The 19906-nt window shown below is 50.1% G+C and overlaps 1 protein-coding gene across 1 annotated transcript; it reads right to left on the bottom strand.

Annotated features, from left to right (window-relative positions):
- Nucleotides 1–375: 375 nt before the first annotated feature.
- Nucleotides 376–5848, bottom strand: LOC128270748 (uncharacterized). The gene is made up of 12 exons (XM_053008164.1): nucleotides 5525–5848; nucleotides 5140–5475; nucleotides 4947–5080; nucleotides 4702–4872; nucleotides 4185–4638; nucleotides 3911–4117; nucleotides 3762–3847; nucleotides 3481–3620; nucleotides 3285–3372; nucleotides 869–1142; nucleotides 529–696; nucleotides 376–465 (listed from the first exon to the last, which is right to left on the bottom strand). Exons 1-12 carry the CDS (start codon nucleotides 5846–5848, stop codon nucleotides 376–378), a joined length of 2472 nt encoding a protein of 823 aa, XP_052864124.1.
- Nucleotides 5849–19906: the final 14058 nt, after the last annotated feature.

Raw genomic sequence — 19906 nt, 5'->3', positions numbered from 1 at the left:
GCTTCCGGTGCCAGGAGGAGTAGATTAAAACGGGGCCGCCCTGCCATGGGGTCTTGTGACGTATGCAAAGAGATTCTCGAGCAGCAGCACGACGGTGGAGCAAATAAGCCCCGCTGTGGAAGGTAGGTGTTGTGGAGGGTTGTTGCTAGGAACATTGTATTGCCTGCAATCCCTTACCGGCTAGCACCGAAAATGGTGTCGTCACTCCGGCCATCACTACCGAATACACCAGCGGACCGTGCTGGCAGGTTGGAGCATCGTGGCGGTACATTCCTAACAGACGACGCAGCATGCCCGTGCCCTGAGCGCTTAGCAGTCTGAAAGGGACAGTCAAGGAAGTTTTTATGGAATGGAACGGCCAACGAGTGATGGTTCTCACGTTAGTCTGAACTGCTCGCTGAATTGCTGGCTGCGCTTCGGAAGTACGAAGCTCATCATTTCGAGATCGGTGTAAAGTCCTTCCATCTGACGGTAGAGGGAGAATAATGTTTAATTCTGTTCTGCATCATTAGCATCCGCGGAACCTACGGTTCGTAGTTCGCAGATTTCCTCAGCGTTGAAGCGTTGGACAATGGTCCGGAATGCTTCGGTCAACTCGCAGTGGAAAGCGAAACCATCGTGATGGAGCAATCGTACGCCTGTGGCTACATCGGTGTAGATCGCAACGGAACGATTCGATGGTGATGCCGATTCCTCCTAACGAGAGTGAGATATTTCATTTAAGTTGAAGATCTTTGACCGGCGATATGGGTATCTACCTTCGCAGATCGACGGTAGTGTAGCATTTGGATGGTTTTTAGAACGACTTCGTCCTTAAAATGAAACGGAGTTGATTAAACACCGTTGGGAAACCCAACCTCTAGCTCACCTTCGACAGCGCTCGGTTGTATGAATCATTATTAAACACCACCGCTAGAGGGCTTCGCCTCAGCTGCTCGATCGACTGTGGTTCCCGATTGAACCCACTGACAAGCTCGCCGGCGATGGAAGCCGTGTAGTAGTTGTAGAGGATAAAGTTTACTATCAGAACTGTGTACAGCACAATACGTACCGGAAGTCTCGACGAGTCCTGGGTGGTGCCTTGCTGCGCGATCATTCCAATGACGTCCGTTAGGTACGGAATGGTTGCGAACGGCTGCCGACTGTCGTCGAATGTAGTTAGGAAGTGCAACGTTGCCACTGTTAATGTAAATATCGCCAAAGAAACCCCCCAAGCGCTCGCCGTGAATGGTGACAGGTAACCCGTTTTCCGAGTAGCTCCGTTCAGTTCGGGGGTCATTCGAACGACGAAACCTAACCTGCAAAAAGGGATACGAGACTTTTAGATTTACGACTGAGATCGACACGGGCTGCCTGGTGATAGACCTGTAACTCCAGCTTTGGTGTATGATGCGAACATTTAGAGGTTTCTCGCGCCGATTTTGCAGGACACCTGAAGCGACCAAATCGTAAGGGACTGTGGTGTCGTTGATCGATCCATCTTCCTTCTGGTGGATTACACTACAATGTGAAACAATATCTTATACCAGTTCTCAGGACTTAAACATCGATCTGCCTACGAAAAATTGTGCACATCTTGGAGAAACCTAACCAACGAGAGATGAAACTTAGCGTGACCCGGTATGCCCTCGATGTTGTTCCAGCGATCAACCGATCCCATTGCGTCTGCTTCGGGCCAGTCTGAAGTCTGTGGTAGAAGAGTGCTTTGAAAGTAAGTTCTGCGATTGCAGGATGCTCAGCGACTTACCATCAACACCAACGATCGGAACGTAAGATGGCTAAAGTTTCGTCGAACTTCGTTCCGATCGAACGCAGGCTCGATACGTAGACCGGTGTCCTTTTGCCATCGACCCAACGGGTGGATTTGCACGGAGCTACCGACAGTTCCGTTTCTTCCATGTAGATCATACACTAGATACTCAAGACGGTCGGCTGATTCATGTACACACAGAACGTCAGAGTCCATGCGCAGATGCGCGTACAGTTTTGTAAGAATTTGGCTGTCGTTTTGCGTTTTATTGTAACTTGCCACCAACAGCCAGGTGTACGTAGAGTTAAAGTAATTATCAATCACCTACACCAATAAAGTACATTGAGCAACTCCAACGATGTATGTTTTGTTAAACTCACCTGCTGAAGCATTGATGAAAAACGAGAACAAGTTATGTCGGCTACAATCGCTAATCGCTCAGATTGCAAAGAACCCTGGTATGCAAATGGTTCCTGATAAGCCATGTTTAGGTTTATTGTTTGGACAAACAAATCATGGTTTAAATCATGGTTCATTATCTTCATTACCATCAAGGAAACTTCTATTAAAAGGCATAAAACTTATTTAACCTCCAAATGCGATATTTATGGTGTTAGTTACCTTCGTCGCACAGTAGAAACAACGCACGTCTCGAATGTTTATAGGCCAGAAGATCCACAACTAAATCGTACTCCAAGCAAGTCACGGTCCATAAACCGGAACAGATTAGCTTCATAAAAACTCCAAAATAGTTCATTGCTGGTTTTGGACGAACTGATTGCTGCGGGATGAAGTAAGTTACTGAGACTAGATACATGTCCTTTGGTGCTCAATTCGCATGAAACCCCATAACTAACCATCTTTTTAATTAATAACAAGCAATCATCAAATCAAGAAGATGTCAATCCAGAATGATCCGCCTGGCAGTTTTGATGTTTTTCAAACAATTTGCAGAAAATTGTTCTTTGAAATATTCACCGAGAAAACTCTTTGTGCTCTTTAGAAGTGTTTATTCTGAACAAAGCTAATACAATTATAAACAATATGATGTAAATTCCGAAGCGTAGTACTGCGTTTCAATATTCCACCTTTTAACATTCTTAGAACACCTCCTAACAACGCCAGATCAAATGGTCCATGTTCGCACGTTCGGACGTTCTGATGCAGTGTAAATATTATTACTTCCCACCTGGGACACTAAATTACAGCAAAAACTATGCCCAAAGGCCGTATATTAAAAGTTTTATGATTAATTTATAATTCATATGGTTTCGGATCGTTCGGCGCAGCTATAATTCACGAGCTGTCACTCAATTCTTTCGGGGGCCTGGGGCCTAAAATCAAGAAGAGGTGGCGTTGGCCGAGCCTTAAATTATCGGACCGGGCCGTCTATTGTTTGCAGACATAATTTAAAACAATAAGCGAGATGGCATTTCGCAGAATTTTGCTATCTGTTATGGTCATCGGGCAGCCAGTCGGCCGGCCCGTGATGTCGTTCCCGAAAACCGCTCGAAGGCGAAAACACGCTGCTCACCAGGCCACGACCGTCCGTCGCTGCCGCCGTCGGATGCCGCACCGTTTGCTTTCCGCCAGATACATTAGCCCCGATAGTGCGATGCCAACTGTAAAGCAGGTCACAATTCAAACCATTAACATCAACGTCGCCATTTGAGCCGCCGCGGACTCGCCGAGGACGGGATTTGGCCGAGTTTTTGTGGCGCTGTCACAACCTCCGAGTATTATGAACGCCAGCGAAACCTCGCTCAGCTCCACCGAGTAGACCGTTGCACTTCCTTGGCAGATCGGTTTGGGCATTTTGTGGATCCTATTAATCCGCTTTACGATTCCCGTTTCCTGTGCCCGCATCAGGCTGTCGCGGGGTTTGTTTTTTCGCATAGATCCGGAGGTAAGATAGAGCAGAGAGAGCGAGAGAGAGAGATAGAGGTAGTTTAGGAACCGGTGTGATGAACGGCATGTGAAGCGATTTGACGAGAGGGTGGCCGCAACTCACGTGGTTCGGAACATTTCGCTGTACATACTATGTTTAGGCAAAATGAGAGCCAGCAGGCGGATATCGCTGTTGTAGAGACCTCCGACCTGTGGAAAGTGTGATCAGAGGAGTAGCCTATCGATACTGGCGTCATGCGCTGACGTTCTTACCGTTCGCACCTCGCATATCTCGTTGGCCGTGAACTGTTTGGCCAGCGCAGGGTAGACTTCGGACAGCTCACAGTGCAGAGCGTGTCCGCCTCGCCGCAGAAACGGAATCGCCTGGTCCACGTTGGTGTAGAGTGGCAACTCTTGTGGAGTACGCGGTGGCCGGGCTTTGCGTTCGTACAGCCTCTTGCTGTGAGGAAGCGTTTGCTCCTGGAAATGGAAAACGTTACCGAAGTACTTTGCCCATTCTGCACCCCTTGTGACTATCGATCCTGACCCTGAACAGCACCTTGTGGTAGCCCGTATCGGTGAATGAAATCTTCACCGGGCTATCGATGAGTTGGGGAATCGTTTCCGGCCCCATCATCTGCGCGCTCAGCAGTCCACTGACGACGGTGGACGTGTAGTAGTTGAAGAGCACCAAATTGGCCACCAGAAGCACCAGCACGGCAATGCGTGCGGGCACGAGGCGTGGCACGCCCGGTACGCCTTGCTGGGCCACACAGCAGATCACGTCCAGCACGTACGCCATCGTCGATCTGGCGCCTCGTGTCTCGACCTGTCGCACCAACCAGCGCTCGGACAGCTGGGCCAGGCATCGCAGGACCACCACCGACAACCCCAGCGACACCAAGAACGCGATCCACACGGGGAGCGAAAATGGAGCGACGAAACCGTTTCCCTCCGATTGGCTGCCAATGTCCGGTGTGATTTTGTAGATGAATCCAGATCTACAAGAGCAACACAAGTTACCGGACGGACTACTTAAGAAGTCGGCTGCAGGCGGCCCCTACTCGAATATCCAGCTGTAGTGTATTGCGTCGTATTCCTCATGGCGATTCATCCGCATAAGGATTCCCGTCGCTGCGATATCCGCTTCACGGCGCTTCACTACACCCAGCAACCCCAAACGATACCCGGACGGTAGCCGACCGGACCAACCTCTTGTGACACGAAATTTGATGCTACGAACGGAGGGTGGAGGAGTACGAAAAGTCTTTTAGCCCAGAACGCCCGAGTCGTTGATTAGGAAACCTACGTGAAGTTGTGGTAGTCCCTCAGGACCATGATCAGAGCGTAGTGATACTTCAGAAAAGACGTCGTTCCCTTCTGCACTCCATGTTCGTTGAAAATTGTGTCAACCTGGTCGGACGTTATGTTATCGCGATCGATCTAGAACCTCCGGAACAATGAGTCCGAGACCGTCACCCCGTCACCGAAGTGATGCTCACCACAGTAACGCCCCGGAGTTGGAGGCGGTCAAAGTTTCCGCGCGCCCTATAGCGACTGTAGTTGGGGACCTGCTGAATACCTTCACCCGTGCGCCAGCGACCGTACAGCGTGCGATGGATATCCTTACACAAGTGGCGCCCTTGGGAGTAGATATCGAACAGATTAATCACTCCACCGTCCGGATCGGCCTCGACTATGGTCAAATCGGTGTCCAATTGGATTCCGGTTAAATTCCACAGGACCCGCTGCACGATCGACTCGGCGGAGATGTGAGCCATCGTCCGCGGTAGCAACAGCCAGCTGACACTCTGGTTCAAGAACCGATATCTGGAGACCTGCGAAGATAACCCATTAGCGTGTGAGATTGTTTCGGGCACCGCCAACATTCTGAGGAACCTCTTCCAACAGCGCCGCTGCTCCTGGGCACTCGAAGTCGACCGCGGCGCACAGTTTCGCGTACTGACGAGGTGCGAAAACAGTTGTCACATCATACCGGCGGTCGAGGTCAACAAATTGGACCGCCATATTGCGGGAACCTGCAGCACGGAACACCCTGGCCCGTGGCGGGAGCACATCGCCACAGTCGAACACGATCGCACGCTGACAGTGTTTTAGGATAAGAAAGTCCACCAGCAGAGCTTCCCTATCCAGAAGCTTTGTTTCGCACGCAACCACAGGGGCGATGAACAGTAGAACTGCAAGATACATCGGGTAGTTGCCGCCGTTTCCGTGGATAGACACCGAATCAAATCGGATCCAGAAGGATCCAGCCTTTTACACGACTTCTCTGACTGACAAATGTCTCAGTGATTGATAGACAGCCGCTAAAACGGACTAGAATTATGAATGCAAATCGCAAGTGCAATTGGCAATGTAAATACTGCACCACGCTTCCATGGTTGAATTCTTTAATTTTTGACGAGCTTGTGACAATCTTGCTCCTTGCCTGCCAGTCACCTTCCATCGTTATACGTGTCCACCGTGTTCCGTCCTAACGTTCCGCCACGGGTTCTACAAAAACAACCGCCACCGGGGCTTGGAAGTTTATCCTTGAAGTTTTTATCACTGCTAAAGTGCACGAGACCAACGACCATCGACGGGACTCGTAGCTGTTGATGGGATAATAATGGTTGCTGCGGTTCGAAAAACGATCCCTGAAACCTGCCGCTCGGATCCGCGCCACGGACACGTGACCTTCGGCACTTGGGACGGCCGTCCGTCAGCCATCGAGTGTTGCAGTGTCGCCCTAATTATCTTATCTTGCCACTCAAATCTGCTGACCACCAGCACCTGAAGCGCAGCCGGAAAAAAAAGACACGGCTTAAAGAGACCAACAAAAAAGACGCTCAAGCATCGAGAAGCCGACGCTTGACGCTCTCGACGGTGGTGGTCACGTGGTGTACTAGGTCTATGCGTTGCAATTCGGACTGTTTTTAACCAAAAATAAAATATTATAACATTTTAATGCGATTTTCTATTTTATTCAAAGTATGTGCCATCGCTAGCTATACATTTCTCCTACCTCTCTGCTAAATCATGGATTCCCAGACGAAAGAATTCTTCGTTTTTTTAAGTAAATTAATTAGTCATCCCATTTCGACTTCCTCGTAGAAAAACGAGGCTGCTCAGCCAATACGTGTCCCATCGATGAAAATGAATGATATTCGGAAAGAACCAAGTCTGGGGAATAACGCGGGGAGGGATAGCAACTCCCATCCAAGTGATTTGATAGTATCCTCAAACAGTTTGGCTTTTTGGGGCGCCTGGTGCTTGATTCCACGGGCCACCATGCGTCTCCATTTAAAAAAACTGGAACGGCTTTTTGGTCGTTTTCGATCAATGCATGGTTCAAATTGATCATTTGTTGTCAGCAGCGATCGGAATTAACGTTTCCATCAGGTTTTAGGAGCTTGTGAAACACCACACCTTTCTGTCCCATCAGAAAGTCCGTTTTTTGGAGTCCTTGGACGCTTTTTTTTTGTAAAGTCAAAATCGCCATTTTGATTTTTTTTAAACCACTCAAAGCACTGCGATCTTTCAAACACAAGTCCCGACAAGCATTTGGTGCGACTCCGAAGCAGTTTTCTTCAAGAGGAGCAGAAAAATTATAATTCCCGCAAAACGTCATTTTCAGGCACAAAAGTTGACATAGTTTAACCCTTTCAGTGATGGGTTGCACATCGAAATAATTTATTTTGCGACCTGAAATCATTTACCTGATGTCAAAACAAGGTAATGATGAATGAACCGCTAAACTGGGAAGTCCCAATCGACAGGTACAGCCATTTTTTAAAAAGTCCGTTTTGCAACGCATAGACCTAGTAAGTACATTTTCGCACGCGCATTACGCCGTGTTCCAACCTTGGCGATCCGTTTTAGGGCCGCTACCTCCCGGTGCAGAACCGTGTGCGATGCAAGTCCAGTTCTGCTTTTTGCCGCGGTTGTGGCACTTCTCCAAGATGCCGGTCCTCCCACTGTTGCGATCGAAATAATAAAATTATAATTTTTACTACACATCCTTTGTTTTCCGTGGCGCTCTCGCGCAGGCCGGTGCTGGCCGCCCGGCGGAACGGGGTGGTGCTCTGATCGCTTTCAACTCAAGACGCCTCGCCCTTGAAGAGGCCGACTTGTCCAGCCGGGGCTGCGGTTTGGAGCGACATTTTACATAATTATATGTAGACGATAGTTGTGGTGTTAAGGAATAATATAAAAAGCAGTACTTCCTGAGCCAGTGCAGTGCCCTTCGAGGCGACGGAGGGCCACCTGAGCACTATTAAAAATGCAAATGTAATGTGTGGTAAAAGCTAGGTACCGAGGCAGCCTTTTCAGAGGGAGAGAGAGCGAGAGAGAGAGATAGAGAGAAAAATTATCATATGCTCGGAGCATGACATGTTTTGAAGAGCATTTTTTATCCTTTGTCGCCGAGCGATGATGCGGTGCCTGTTGGTCGCGTGGATAGCGACAATATTTATTTGCATTATGAGCAATGAATATAATTTTGTTTAATTAAAATTATACACTTCCAGAGCAGTACGGCTACGGCTTTGGGAAGCTAACGGGAGTTTCCGCGAGCCTTGCCACCTAAGCAGGCATTGCTCACTTCAATCACCTAGTGATGCTGATTTGTACAGCGCTGCGGATGCTGCTTCATTCGTGTTCACAGTATTATATCACGTAGCGATACAGTAATTCTTTAGTTTTTTAATTTTAAATCTGCAAAAAACCACTAGCAAATGATACGATTCGTGGAGCTCAAATATATATTTTACAACGAAACAAAAGCGTATCCAGCGAAGCTTTTGGTTACCACGTTAGATGCCGACTGTACTCCACTTAAACGTTGACGGTTGACCAAACGGTCGACTAGTTATTTGAAGATTTTAGAATAAGTTATAGGCTATTGTTGTTTATTTCAAACTTAACGAGCATGATGCTTAATAAAGCACGGTTTCTTTATATCTACTAATAAACATTTTTCTTATATTAGGTCTAGGTGTTAATTCGTGCGGTTTAAAATACATGGCACTGCTCACTAAGTATAACGAATATTTTTGAAATGAAATATGTGTTTGACAGCTACTGTCATTACGCATCTAACGCAGTATATGTTTTTTTGCTAAAGTGCAAACAACACCTTTTATAAGCATTTGAACATGTCAAGTTTTGTTCCTTGTAGAGTAGTTTTGCGGGGAGTACTTTTTCATTACTGCTTGCACGGCAGCAAAAGGGGTTCTTGTACCGAATCGTCACTGGTTATGAAAAGGGGAGTTATTACAAGAATCCTAAACGCAAAAAACCCTGCATACAGCTTGGTGAACCAGGGCCACCGCAACTAAAAATTCCTTGCGCAAAGGTTATGCTGTGCATATGGTGGGATATGAAAGGTGTGGTATACTTTGAGCTTTTAAAACCTTATTAAATTGTTGAAGGACAATCCCATAAACCACAATTAATCCATTTGAAGTAAAGCTTTGGCCATGAAACGACGGAAATGGGATAAAAGACATGATAAGCTGATTTTTAAAAAGGCAAAACTCGATCCCACATCGCAAAACCGGTCAAAACCTATCTCGAAAATGTCGGATGGGAACTATTAACCCCCCCACGCTATTCACCAGATGTTGCTCTTTCTGACTAGTATTTGTTCCGTTACATGAGTAACGATTTGGCAGCACAGCGGTTCTTCTCTTATGAAGGTATAGAAAAATGGGTCTCTGACTGGATCGCTGATAAGGATAAGAAGTTCTATCGACACGGAATCGAGGAATTACCCGAAAGATGGGAGAAAGTCGTCGCTAACGATGGGCAATACTTTCAATAAGTTAGTTATACGTTATGTTGTTGTAATTAGGTTATAAATATTGAATAAAAACCGCACGAATTAACACCTAGACCTAATATTATAACCCTCAACGTGGGCAAGTTCGAACATAAATTAAGCTTTGCAAACATCGATTACTGACATGCAGAGACGTTGATGGAAACTGGATATAGAATTATTATAGTCGAAATAATTGGCATTAAACTGTCTGATGGCGAAAGTTAACGGTTCAAACATTCCCGAACGAGTTTTCCGAAACGCGACTTCGAGACTCGAAATAGAGCGCAAGGATATTATTATATGAGGGCAGAAATATAGTTTGAAATGTTTGAGACAAACGCAACGAGTTCCGTTGTTCGTTTCGTTTGTTGAGCGTCGAGATCTACCAAACTAGTGACGGTTTCAACCGTTTCAAAAGCATACAACTGTGAGAAATTTCTTCATCTACCAAGGTTAATTCATGTTGCTTACTGTAACGCTGTGTAACGCTAACCCTCCTGTCACTCCACGGGAATTGAACAGGGGTGATGACGATGAATTACAAGTGCTTCAAAGTATGCTCAGCTGTAACGCCACCTTAAAATGGGAAAATAGGTCCACACACGCGTCATATCTGCGAGAAGCGCCTTGAAGAATCGCGTCACTTTTGCCGCCCAGCACCCCATTTGTAACCCATCCGGACCGAAGTTATTTAAATATTCCTCCACGAATTTAAATTATTTCGTCGTCCCATTAGGTTCGGCATGTCAGCTATGAGGCAACAAACCAACAGTGGTGCAGCAGCGGATGAAAAGAACGGGGAAAGAGACGCCGCAAAGGCCGTCCGGGTGTACTCGAGCGTGGCCCGCAAATTGCTCCACACGCTCCCGACGGGATCATGGGGGATGGCCGGGGCGCGTGAGATTCGGGGGGGGATGGTTGTGCCGGACCGCGCGCCACCATCGGCCGGGCCGGGTGTAAATGAGAACTTGACGCATAACACTCGATACGGTTATGGGAGACTGATTTTCCCGGTTCCCGCACGTCGGAAGCCCGCCCGTCTGAGGGGGGAACATAATTACCATTGTGTCTGTCTGGCTGGGTGGCTGGGAGTCGAGCTGGGGCCACACCCAACGCCAAGAAAGCGGGGGAGCCAAATTACGGCCGTTTCGTGACCTTTCTATCCGAATGCTTCCACCACCGGGTGCCATCATCGGAGAGTCGGAAGGCTGCGACTGCTCCCACGTGCCGAAACACGATCTGATCGGGGACACGCCACCCCCTCGAAGGGTGGGGTGGCGCTTCCGGTACTGCTCCGCACCGCACCGCATTCAGTCTGGAGAGAATCTCCAATCTCAACGCGATGGTGCTCAAGTTAAGGGATATCTATAACGGGCTGCCCCAAGCTGGCTGGCAGCTGCAGCGGGGGGCTTCCTCCTACCACCCCAGACCGATGACACTGTACAGGGGCACACAAAGAGGCAAGAGGCCATACCGATAAACCAGACACACAGCCGAGGGAGAGAGAGCCCAACAGTAATCGATGATTGAACGAGCCGTGCAACTAATCTGTAGTAAAACCACCGAACACACATTAACCGCGGCCGACCGGGTTCTAGTCCTCTAGTCCCGGGGGCGGCCACCGGCGGAGGAGGAGGACCGAGGATGAGCGACGCGGATTGACGGACAATTTGCTTACGGTGCTGCTTCGACTACTCTATCAATCTCGCCCCGCCACTGCCAGCGCCAGTGTCTGCGCGAACGGCGATGTTTAATTTATCATTGCAATCAATCATTTTGCACAGCATTAATGTTATCATTCGTGCACCGCACCGCACCGGTACCGATGCAGGATGCAGGATGTGTCCCGGGCCGCTGTCCCGAGAAGCGAGAGGAGCATAAAAAATGGAAAGCAAAACGCCTGATGCGTCGATCCCGCGGGACTCTGCCATGATAGGTCAATCGAGCCGAGGTAGCCCGGGAGAGGTGAGTTATTAAACCGGGCGGCCGTCCCGGCGGGAAAGAGCTCCCCGGCCTCCCGTCTCACCGCTCGTCCGTCGTCGCGACATCGGCGGCGACAGATGGTTGCTGCTGGCGGTTGCGCTTGAAGCAAAAACCCGCCCGACGGATGCGGGCTATGCTGCTGCGCCGGCGAGCATAGCCGAGCGAACATAAAACACATAACCGCGTGTGCGCTCCCGAGCAAGATGCGGCCACTGTCAGCTTCAGCGTCAGCGCAGTGTGTAGAATTAAAAGCCATAACCCCGTTTCTTTGTACGTGTGCGCGCGCCTCCCGTATGTCTGTGTTTTTTTGTTCATAAATTATAATTGTGACAATAAACGGAGAATTACACCTTCGCGGTCGCGGCCGCCCGAGAGCGCTTGCCGCCGCTCAGCTGCCCAGAAGCCAACGTGTGTCCAACGCGATCCGTTCCGATCCGGAGTTCGCCCCCCCCCAAGTGACACAGCCAGCCGGCCGGCCGGGCGTGACAGGCCCGGTGCACAATTGCCCAAGCACACACACACACTAATCACTTATTCGCTCCCCCTCCCGGGACCTGCCTGGCTCATCAGCCGGTAAAGTGTTACCGTTTCCCTCTTCGGCTGCTGCCGATCCGATTGATGGTCCCACATTTTCCGCGCCCATCATCATCAGTCACCCGGGGTTGGCCGGCCGCCGGTCGGCAGCCAGGAATTTGCCTCCTCGCAAGAAGCCGGCTAGACGAGCGCCCGCTTCAAACATAATAACTTCGGCTGTCAACCGCGGACCGCGGGAGTTGGGTGAGTCCGGGCGCACCGCGCACTCTGATTGAATTAATTGATTATGAATAAACATCGTGCCGAGGGGGAGCGGGCAGATAAACGATCCTTCGGGATGCGCCGGTTGTGGTTGGAAAATTGATGTTTATCGTTTAAGATCGATTGAATCGAGGGGAAGGCGGCACCGGCGGTGGCGGCGGTGAGGGTGGCGGCATTGATAAACAGATTGATTGGCGATTGTGTACGGCGCTCTGGCCGCGCCGTACGGACACGGAAAAACGGCACGCCACGCCAGGCAGTGCGTCCATCATCATCGGACTCCGACTCCCGGCTTTGGCCATGGCCAGTTTTCCGGCCATCCATCAACAACTGCGCGGCTCAGGGGCAACGCAAGTGCAACATTACAGTGCCAGGAAACTGTAAACCATTCGGTGATTAAGCAGACTCGATCCTCGGTCCGCTCGGTGATATCCGGCAACGCGTTCTGCATAATTTATTGTACGCCATTTTATGCCACACGATAAGGATGCGGGACACTGGTGGGCCTTGCTAGTGCCGGCGCACCCGTACGCTGGTGAACAAATTGGAGCACAGATTAGCAGTTGGCGAGTTACTGCTGCAGACCTTAGCGCGCGATAGGGAAGTAGTAGTGGAGGGATTGGAACCGACGAAATCAGTCACTAAGATAGTGCGTACGAATTTAGAAACACCTTACGTTAGTCACAACGTGGAGTTTAGTTGGCACTGGTCTGGTCTGGTCTAAGAGCTGGCAGACGACGATGGGCACCCCATCATCAGCGTACGCGCCCGGGACAGGCTTGATCGATCGCTGTTCCGAATCCGTTTGGTGTCCGTTAAACTTCCCGTCCGATAGTAATTTATCTCGCATCCGTAATGATAGCTGACATTGATAGCTCTTCAGGGGTGGTTATGTCATTAGGAAGCAGCATAACTCCAAGGATCCGACATTCGCGGGCAGCGGTTTATCGCGTGCGAAGCAACTCATATTGTAGTACGTCGGAGATGTAAAACTAACAGTAACTGACGGGCCATGGCGGGTCTGTGTATGAGGAAATGAATGCACGGAACGGAGTGTTCCGAAGCCATGACCACGCATACATTGGATAGCGAAAGGAAATTTTGAATAATATGTGAAAATATGAGTAATATTTCTATGAGATTCGCTCTATCCAGACGTTGAATGTTAGTTTGAGGTTCTCAGACCAAAATTATGACGATCGTTGCCATAGCTAGCTGAACAAGTTTAGTTGAAGTTGGAAGCTTGAAGTTTTCAGTTTTTCACACTAATTTCCTTCGTTTTGCTCGGCAATAAAGCAACTAGAGTAGATTCAGTTATTTGTTTTATTAATATTTTGAGTTTTAACATGTTTTGCATTGAAAAACGTAAGGGTAAACAATGCACAAGAAATTATACTGTTTCTAAGCTTGTAAGATGGCACAAACCTCGAAATATTTTGAAGTAACCGATGAAGAACGTCGAATGGTCATTAATATGAGTTTATATTCGACAAAAATATTCGACCAAAGTGGGGCAGCAATCGGTTAAATAATCAAACGTTATGAAAACGAAGATCGCATTCCTTATATTAAAGCTCGTGGGCGCAAGAAATCAACATCAAAACGATAAACGTATAAACGTAAATATCTTCTTCACAAACCATTTTCAATCCGCCTAAAATATTGGACAGAAACTAAAGTCAGAAGGTAAAGAATTCCCTTCCGTGCATGTCATTCGCCGTAGTAAACACAAGGCACATGTGTCCCATATGTATGTGTAAAGACCGTACAAAATTTACAAGAATTAGCTAAATTAATCAAAACAATCTGAACCAAAACAATACCTGAGGACCGAAGAAAGGACCGCTTGACAAATATGTGTTGTTCTAAATATGTGTGGCTAAAATATTTCTTTTGTATCAATAATCCCTAAATACAGTAAAACAATCTATTATACGTCTGATACTATTTCGCCTGATATTATTCTAGCTTCAATTAATTAGAGTAAACTCAAACTGAAGTAAAAATTTCATCCTGGTATTTCGAACTTCCCAAAGTCTTTTGGGTTCTTGAATTAAACTTCAGAGAGAGTCAGAGAGTTAAAGAGCGCTTTATAAATAACAAAAACTATAAAAAGATCAATGAATTGGTATGAACGATCCTTAGAACATATTAACATGCAAATATTCGATTTGTAGGCCACTTATCTCATTGGCCGTACATTAGCAGTATCGGAAAATTCATTACTGGTTCTCGCAAATAAAAAATAAATTACGTAAGAACGATAATCAAAACTATCATAAAATACCTAACAAAATGCAAAGTGTAGAGAGAATAGACAACCCTCTTAAAAAGCAATTCAAACCGCTTAATCCAAAATACAAACAAATCAATACTAACGTAATAGAAGAAAATGTTTTCATCTTTACTACAACATTGAATCGTACTCTAGTTTAAACGACTTCAGTGAGCACGAACATCAACCTCCAGATTTGCCTCCAAAACGGCACCAGCTCCACCCAGCTGACTAAACCAGACGCCTATGTTTCGACGCCCCTCCTGGTTCTTTCCCGTCCCACCGGTGCGATCTTCCGCCCGTGGTGATGTGTGATGCTTTCTCGCAAATCGCGACCGTTCGAAAACGGCGCAAACGGCGCACAATTCTCACGGGTCCCGAGAGTCGGAGTCGGAGTCGGAGTTTAGGTTGCTGCCCAGAAGTCGTATCAACGCACCAGACAACTGCACCCGGCCCAGAGCTCGCGGCATCGAAGCTTTTATAGCTGACAAAATGGGGCAGTACGTTTGATTGGACGACCCTCTGGGCGCGCACGTTTAAATGCAAACTAACGAATGTATTTTGTTTTGTTGGTTGCCGAATATCTTTCAAGTTAATCGTACAGTTTACACGTTAATTGTTGCTAGTTGCGCTTGATCGCGAGAAACGTACGCCCGATCGTGGACCGGGCGCGGAACAATAAACTATATCCCAAGCGCGATCGCCGCATATCCGCTCACCGAAAGCTCTCACGCCGCACTCATGAGTGCGATCGCGCGAGCTTTCGGTGAGGAATTCCTTCGCATTTCCTATGCTCCCGATCTCGCGCAGTCGCAGTTCAGTGCTCTCTCGTTTCGGGGTTCGTCGCTTCACTCGAGCTCGTGTCTTGCGTTTTCTGGACCGCGCACCAGGATTCCCAGGAGAACACACTTTGTTTTCTGCTTTCTTTCTTTCTCTGCTCACTCTCTTGAAGAACGAGTGAGCGGAGTCTGGACCGGAGTCCGGAGCGATCGAGCGAGAGACCTCATCCTCCGTCCGCCGTTGGGAAGAGAGAGAGAGAGCGAGCTTTCGCGCAAAAGGCGCTCTCGGGCGCGCGCGCGGTCGGCCTTTCTTCTCGCCAGCGCCTATTTGTATATAAAATTGCTCCGGTGACTTAAGTTTAAATCAACTACTTAAGTCAGTCGCACTTAATATTCGAACAGATACGGACCAGGGGGCGCAATCAAAACAAGGTATAAATTAGCCCACCGACCGAAGTGCGGAGTGCGATCGACAAGTGGCGACTGTGTGTGTATGCCCGGACCCGGACCGGAACCTTCCGATCGCCTGCCCGCGCACCGGACCCGTTGTGGAGAGAGTGAACTATTTTCGGGCCCACCGGTTGCAGCCAGCCAGTCAGTGTGGGATCCGCGTCCAATTTAGGTCCTGGTGATCGTCAGTCGTCCCGTCAGTCGTCAGTCCCGTCGTGTCGTGGTCTGAACTTCCGCCGCTCTCTCGCGCCAGCTCCCGCGGACAGTGTTCGCGATCTTTTCCTGCGCCTGCGGTGAACGTTCCGTCGCTCGCGGCGCTGACTCAAGTGTCGGGATCCGGGGCCGAAGAGCAGAAATTTGTCGCACTCGGTCGCGCTCGCTCGGCTTCAGAGGCTCTCGCTTCCAACCAACCTTCCACGGTCCAGCCGCGGTCGGTGGCCGCCGTGCCTCGAGCTTCACATTCGTCGGGTTCGTCGTCGTCGTCTGCAGCAGCAGCAGCAGCGTTGCAGTCTCCGGTTTGCGTGGAATTTGCGTGCACACTTGCGTACGTACGTACGAGGAGGCGACGAGTTCTCGTCATCTCTGGTGCTCTGGCTCTGGTTGGCTCGCTGTCAACGGGGCTGTCGTCGCCGCCGTCATCGCACTCGTTATCGCGGTTTTGCGCGCTGCCCGGATCGCTCGCTTAACTCGCTGGATGTAATTTCATCATCCCAGCAGCGCAGAGCAGAGCAGAGCGGGACTGTTTGGCGAAGGAGCGGCAGGACCTTCGCCGTCGGTATTGTTTTACGCCCGGCTCGGAGCTGACGAAACGAAGCCGAGAAAGGAAGCTGACAAAGCGTAGAACCGTGCGGAAGCAGAGACTTGTGCGCTGGCTGGCAGACGCGGAATTAACATGTTCCGAGCGTGCTGTGCTTTGTGTAATACAATGTAGTGTGTGCAGCAGACGATAGTGGAAAAATCCGCCGAACGTGTTGACGGAAAGGTTTTTGGCGCGATCCATCATCCGCGATATCGGGCCGGTCGCGGGAAAAGATATTGTGTGATCCGTTTCCGTTGTGCTAGCGAAGTGTGGCGAAACCAAGCTGCGGCCCGGGTGTGCCCCTGGTGTGTGCTGTGTGTATCCTCCGGTGATCCGCGGTTCTGAGTGCAAAGTGTTCGAAGGAAGGGCGTCGTACGCCCTTTCGGGGTCCGTTCTGGGGCGGCGAAGAAAGTTGTTTGCCGGTTTGGTGGTTGGTGACAAATTCTGAAGCTGAGTACCTGAGTCATCTCCTGAATCATCTCCTGTCGTTACTTCGTTCAAGTAAGTAGACCAAAAGGGGACACTCTCTTCCCTATCTAATAAACCAGACGTCAGCTGTGTGCCGTGGCCTTTAAGCGAAGCTATAGTGCCATTTAATAACAATTATCATGATGCTTAGCCAACGGTGCGGTTACGATCATAAACACACGCCGTAAAACGGGGGTTCGTGGCCCGAAACATAATCACCGCGTTGTGTCATGTCCCGCTTAACGAAACATCACCATTCAATCGCACCCCGACGACTATGCATTGGATTAAGTTTCCGTGTCCTCACCGTGTGACATTTACCGAGAGCCAACACCGTGCCAGGACGCTACCAATTATGGTGGCCCACGGAGCGCGACCTGCTGCAAAGCACGACCCAAGCGGCTCACCTCACTGGCTTCTATTTCATTCTGGCCCCGGGGACGAGCTGCCAGTTTTGCCGATGCTTAATTAACAATCTATTTGGCAATCTTCGGGTGCTGCCGCCAGCAGCCCTGAGCCCTGAGCCCTGAGCATAGCGTGCACCTCGCGAACCACGGATTCAGGTGCATTCGTTCCCTTGTGGGCCTGCGACTGCGAGAGAGTGTGTGGATGCAGGGCGACCCGAACTGGGGTCCGTCTGTGGAGGTGTCCAGATCGTGGTGGTGGTCCCGTACAATACCGGTAATCACGTGATATTTAGCGCAAGTGCAGAAGAACAACGATGACTAATCGCGGCCCTGACGTGCCCTGGCGGGCCCAAGAATCGGTTTCAAAACAAACCGTAAATAATGCCCCGCTCCGGGTGCCGATCCTCCACCGAAAGTGCCGATCGCCGTGCCCGGGTTTTTGCTCGAATGTTCCGAGCGAACCCCCCCTTCACAAGCGGGCGGCGTGTGATGAAACGAAGCGCCCGGCGGCGTGATGCACGTCCCGCGAGCGTGGTGCTCGTCGCCAGTCGCCAATATCTTACACAGCAAATTAATCAATACCGACCAGACCCGAGACGGTCTGGTCGCGCGAGGCCGCAAGGTTTCTCAGGAGTTTCCACGATAGCGCCACTCCGGAGGGCAGCGAAAAACCGGACAAGATTGAAGATGAGGTTTCCGTGGGGACCGTCGGACACAAAAAAGCTGGCCTAGCGCCACCAACGGCGGCGGCGGCTCTACTCTCTCTCGCCAACGGTCAACTTTTGATCGAGGAATCCTACGGTACAACGTTTCGGTTTTACGGCGGCACTTTGGGCTGATTAACGGTTGTCTTTTTGGGTCCGTTTCTTCTTTTCGCTCGCCCGCGGGAACCTACCGGGCCGCGGGCCATTTTGGGGAAAAAGGGAAATTTCGGGGAAAAAGCGAGGGGAGCCGGGGCCCAAATTAGTAGCGTAACAAAGCGCCCGGCACCGGGGCGTAGATCACCGTTTGGCGATATGATACAGTTGTCGAGCCGGCCACAACAAGGCCGGCCAACCGACCGATAAAACCGATGAATAAATTGTCCACTCGACACCCGGCCCGGGCATTGCGATGCGTGGCTGCAGCGACCTGGAGAGTTCCCATAAATCAGACTGTCGCCCTTGGTCGCCCAGACCAGGCGGGGTGTGCAATCAATCAAATGATAAAAAAGCGCACCCTCTCCTTGGTGTCCTTGGACCGACCGGACCTGACTGGGTCCACACTTGACATTGGACAGACCAATCGATCCAACGGATCGCCTCTCCAACGGCAGCCCGGTCCGGTCTATCAGCAAGTGCGGATCTTGATTAGTGATCTGGCCTCCCGGGCTGATCGTTGGCTCCGTCGTTTTGTCGGGATTTTGTTTCCAACTTTCAATCCCGGAGTGCATCGGGTGAGGTGATCGATATGGGATCGCTTCGATGCAAAAGCGCCGGTCAATCAGCCGAGACACGGTGGAACGGGCGAGTGACAGATGTAACGCTTCGCGTTACGGTACCGACCGGACGGACCTGCCAGCGGGCCTGTCAGTCCTGGACTCCGCGCGATCCGCAAGCTTTGTGTGATCCGCGCGTTGAAAGGCAACTCAGCTGACACATCGCTCATCGGACTCCGGATCGGACAGACACACTCCTGCACTCCGGCGATCCGTTTCGACTCCAGACTTCGCTTGAAGTGAAGCGCTTTGTTAGCTTATCGTCCTTTCTGCAGCATAGCTGACCCTGAACGCGATCGCTCAGGTGACCCACACAGAGGGAGGATATTGATGAGCGATCCCAGAGAGAGAGCGAGAGGTTCGCTAGCCCGGGCACCGGATACGGATCATAAGCCGACAACCCGGACCGGGCAGTGGTCTAAATTATTCTTCCCGAGTGCCGATTTGCGCCGAGGCTTCACCTGATTGCCCCGACATCTGCTCCGCCAGATGGTACGCAAATGCGTATTCAAATGGGGTTTGGCGAGCGAAACAGGAACTCGGTGGGTAAATTATCGGAATCTTCCTCCCGTGCTTGGTTTGGATGCTCCGCTCCCACCAGACCGAAGGATGAAAGAAGCCCAGGTCGGGTGCTCCATCGTCCGGGCTCGGGCGGCGTTGGTCAATCAATAAATTATTTCACAGTACATTTTCCCACCCAAACCCAGGGGGAGCGCCTCGCCGGTGGTGGTGGCGGTAAGGACAGGTATCGTCCAGAGCCGCCCGACCCCCGCCATGTATTTATATTGTTCTGAGTTGCGCTAATGAATCTTTCAAGCCTCCAACCTTCCGGACGAAGGAAGTGGAGGATTTGTGGGCCGAATCTTCCGAAACCTGTGGACCCCGCGCACGTCTAATGCGCCATGAAACGAAACCGAAACGAACGAACGAACGAAAAAAACAAAACTTTATATTGCCTCCACCGTAATAGACTTCCTTCCAGGCCGGGGCTCCAGGCCGGGGAGCTAAACGG

This window comes from Anopheles cruzii, chromosome 3, assembly GCF_943734635.1.
Source record: "Anopheles cruzii chromosome 3, idAnoCruzAS_RS32_06, whole genome shotgun sequence".
In the NCBI taxonomy this organism is placed as follows: domain Eukaryota; kingdom Metazoa; phylum Arthropoda; class Insecta; order Diptera; family Culicidae; genus Anopheles; species Anopheles cruzii.
The sequence above is the reverse complement of the archived record's forward strand: the minus strand, read 5'-3'. Positions and strand labels throughout refer to the sequence as shown.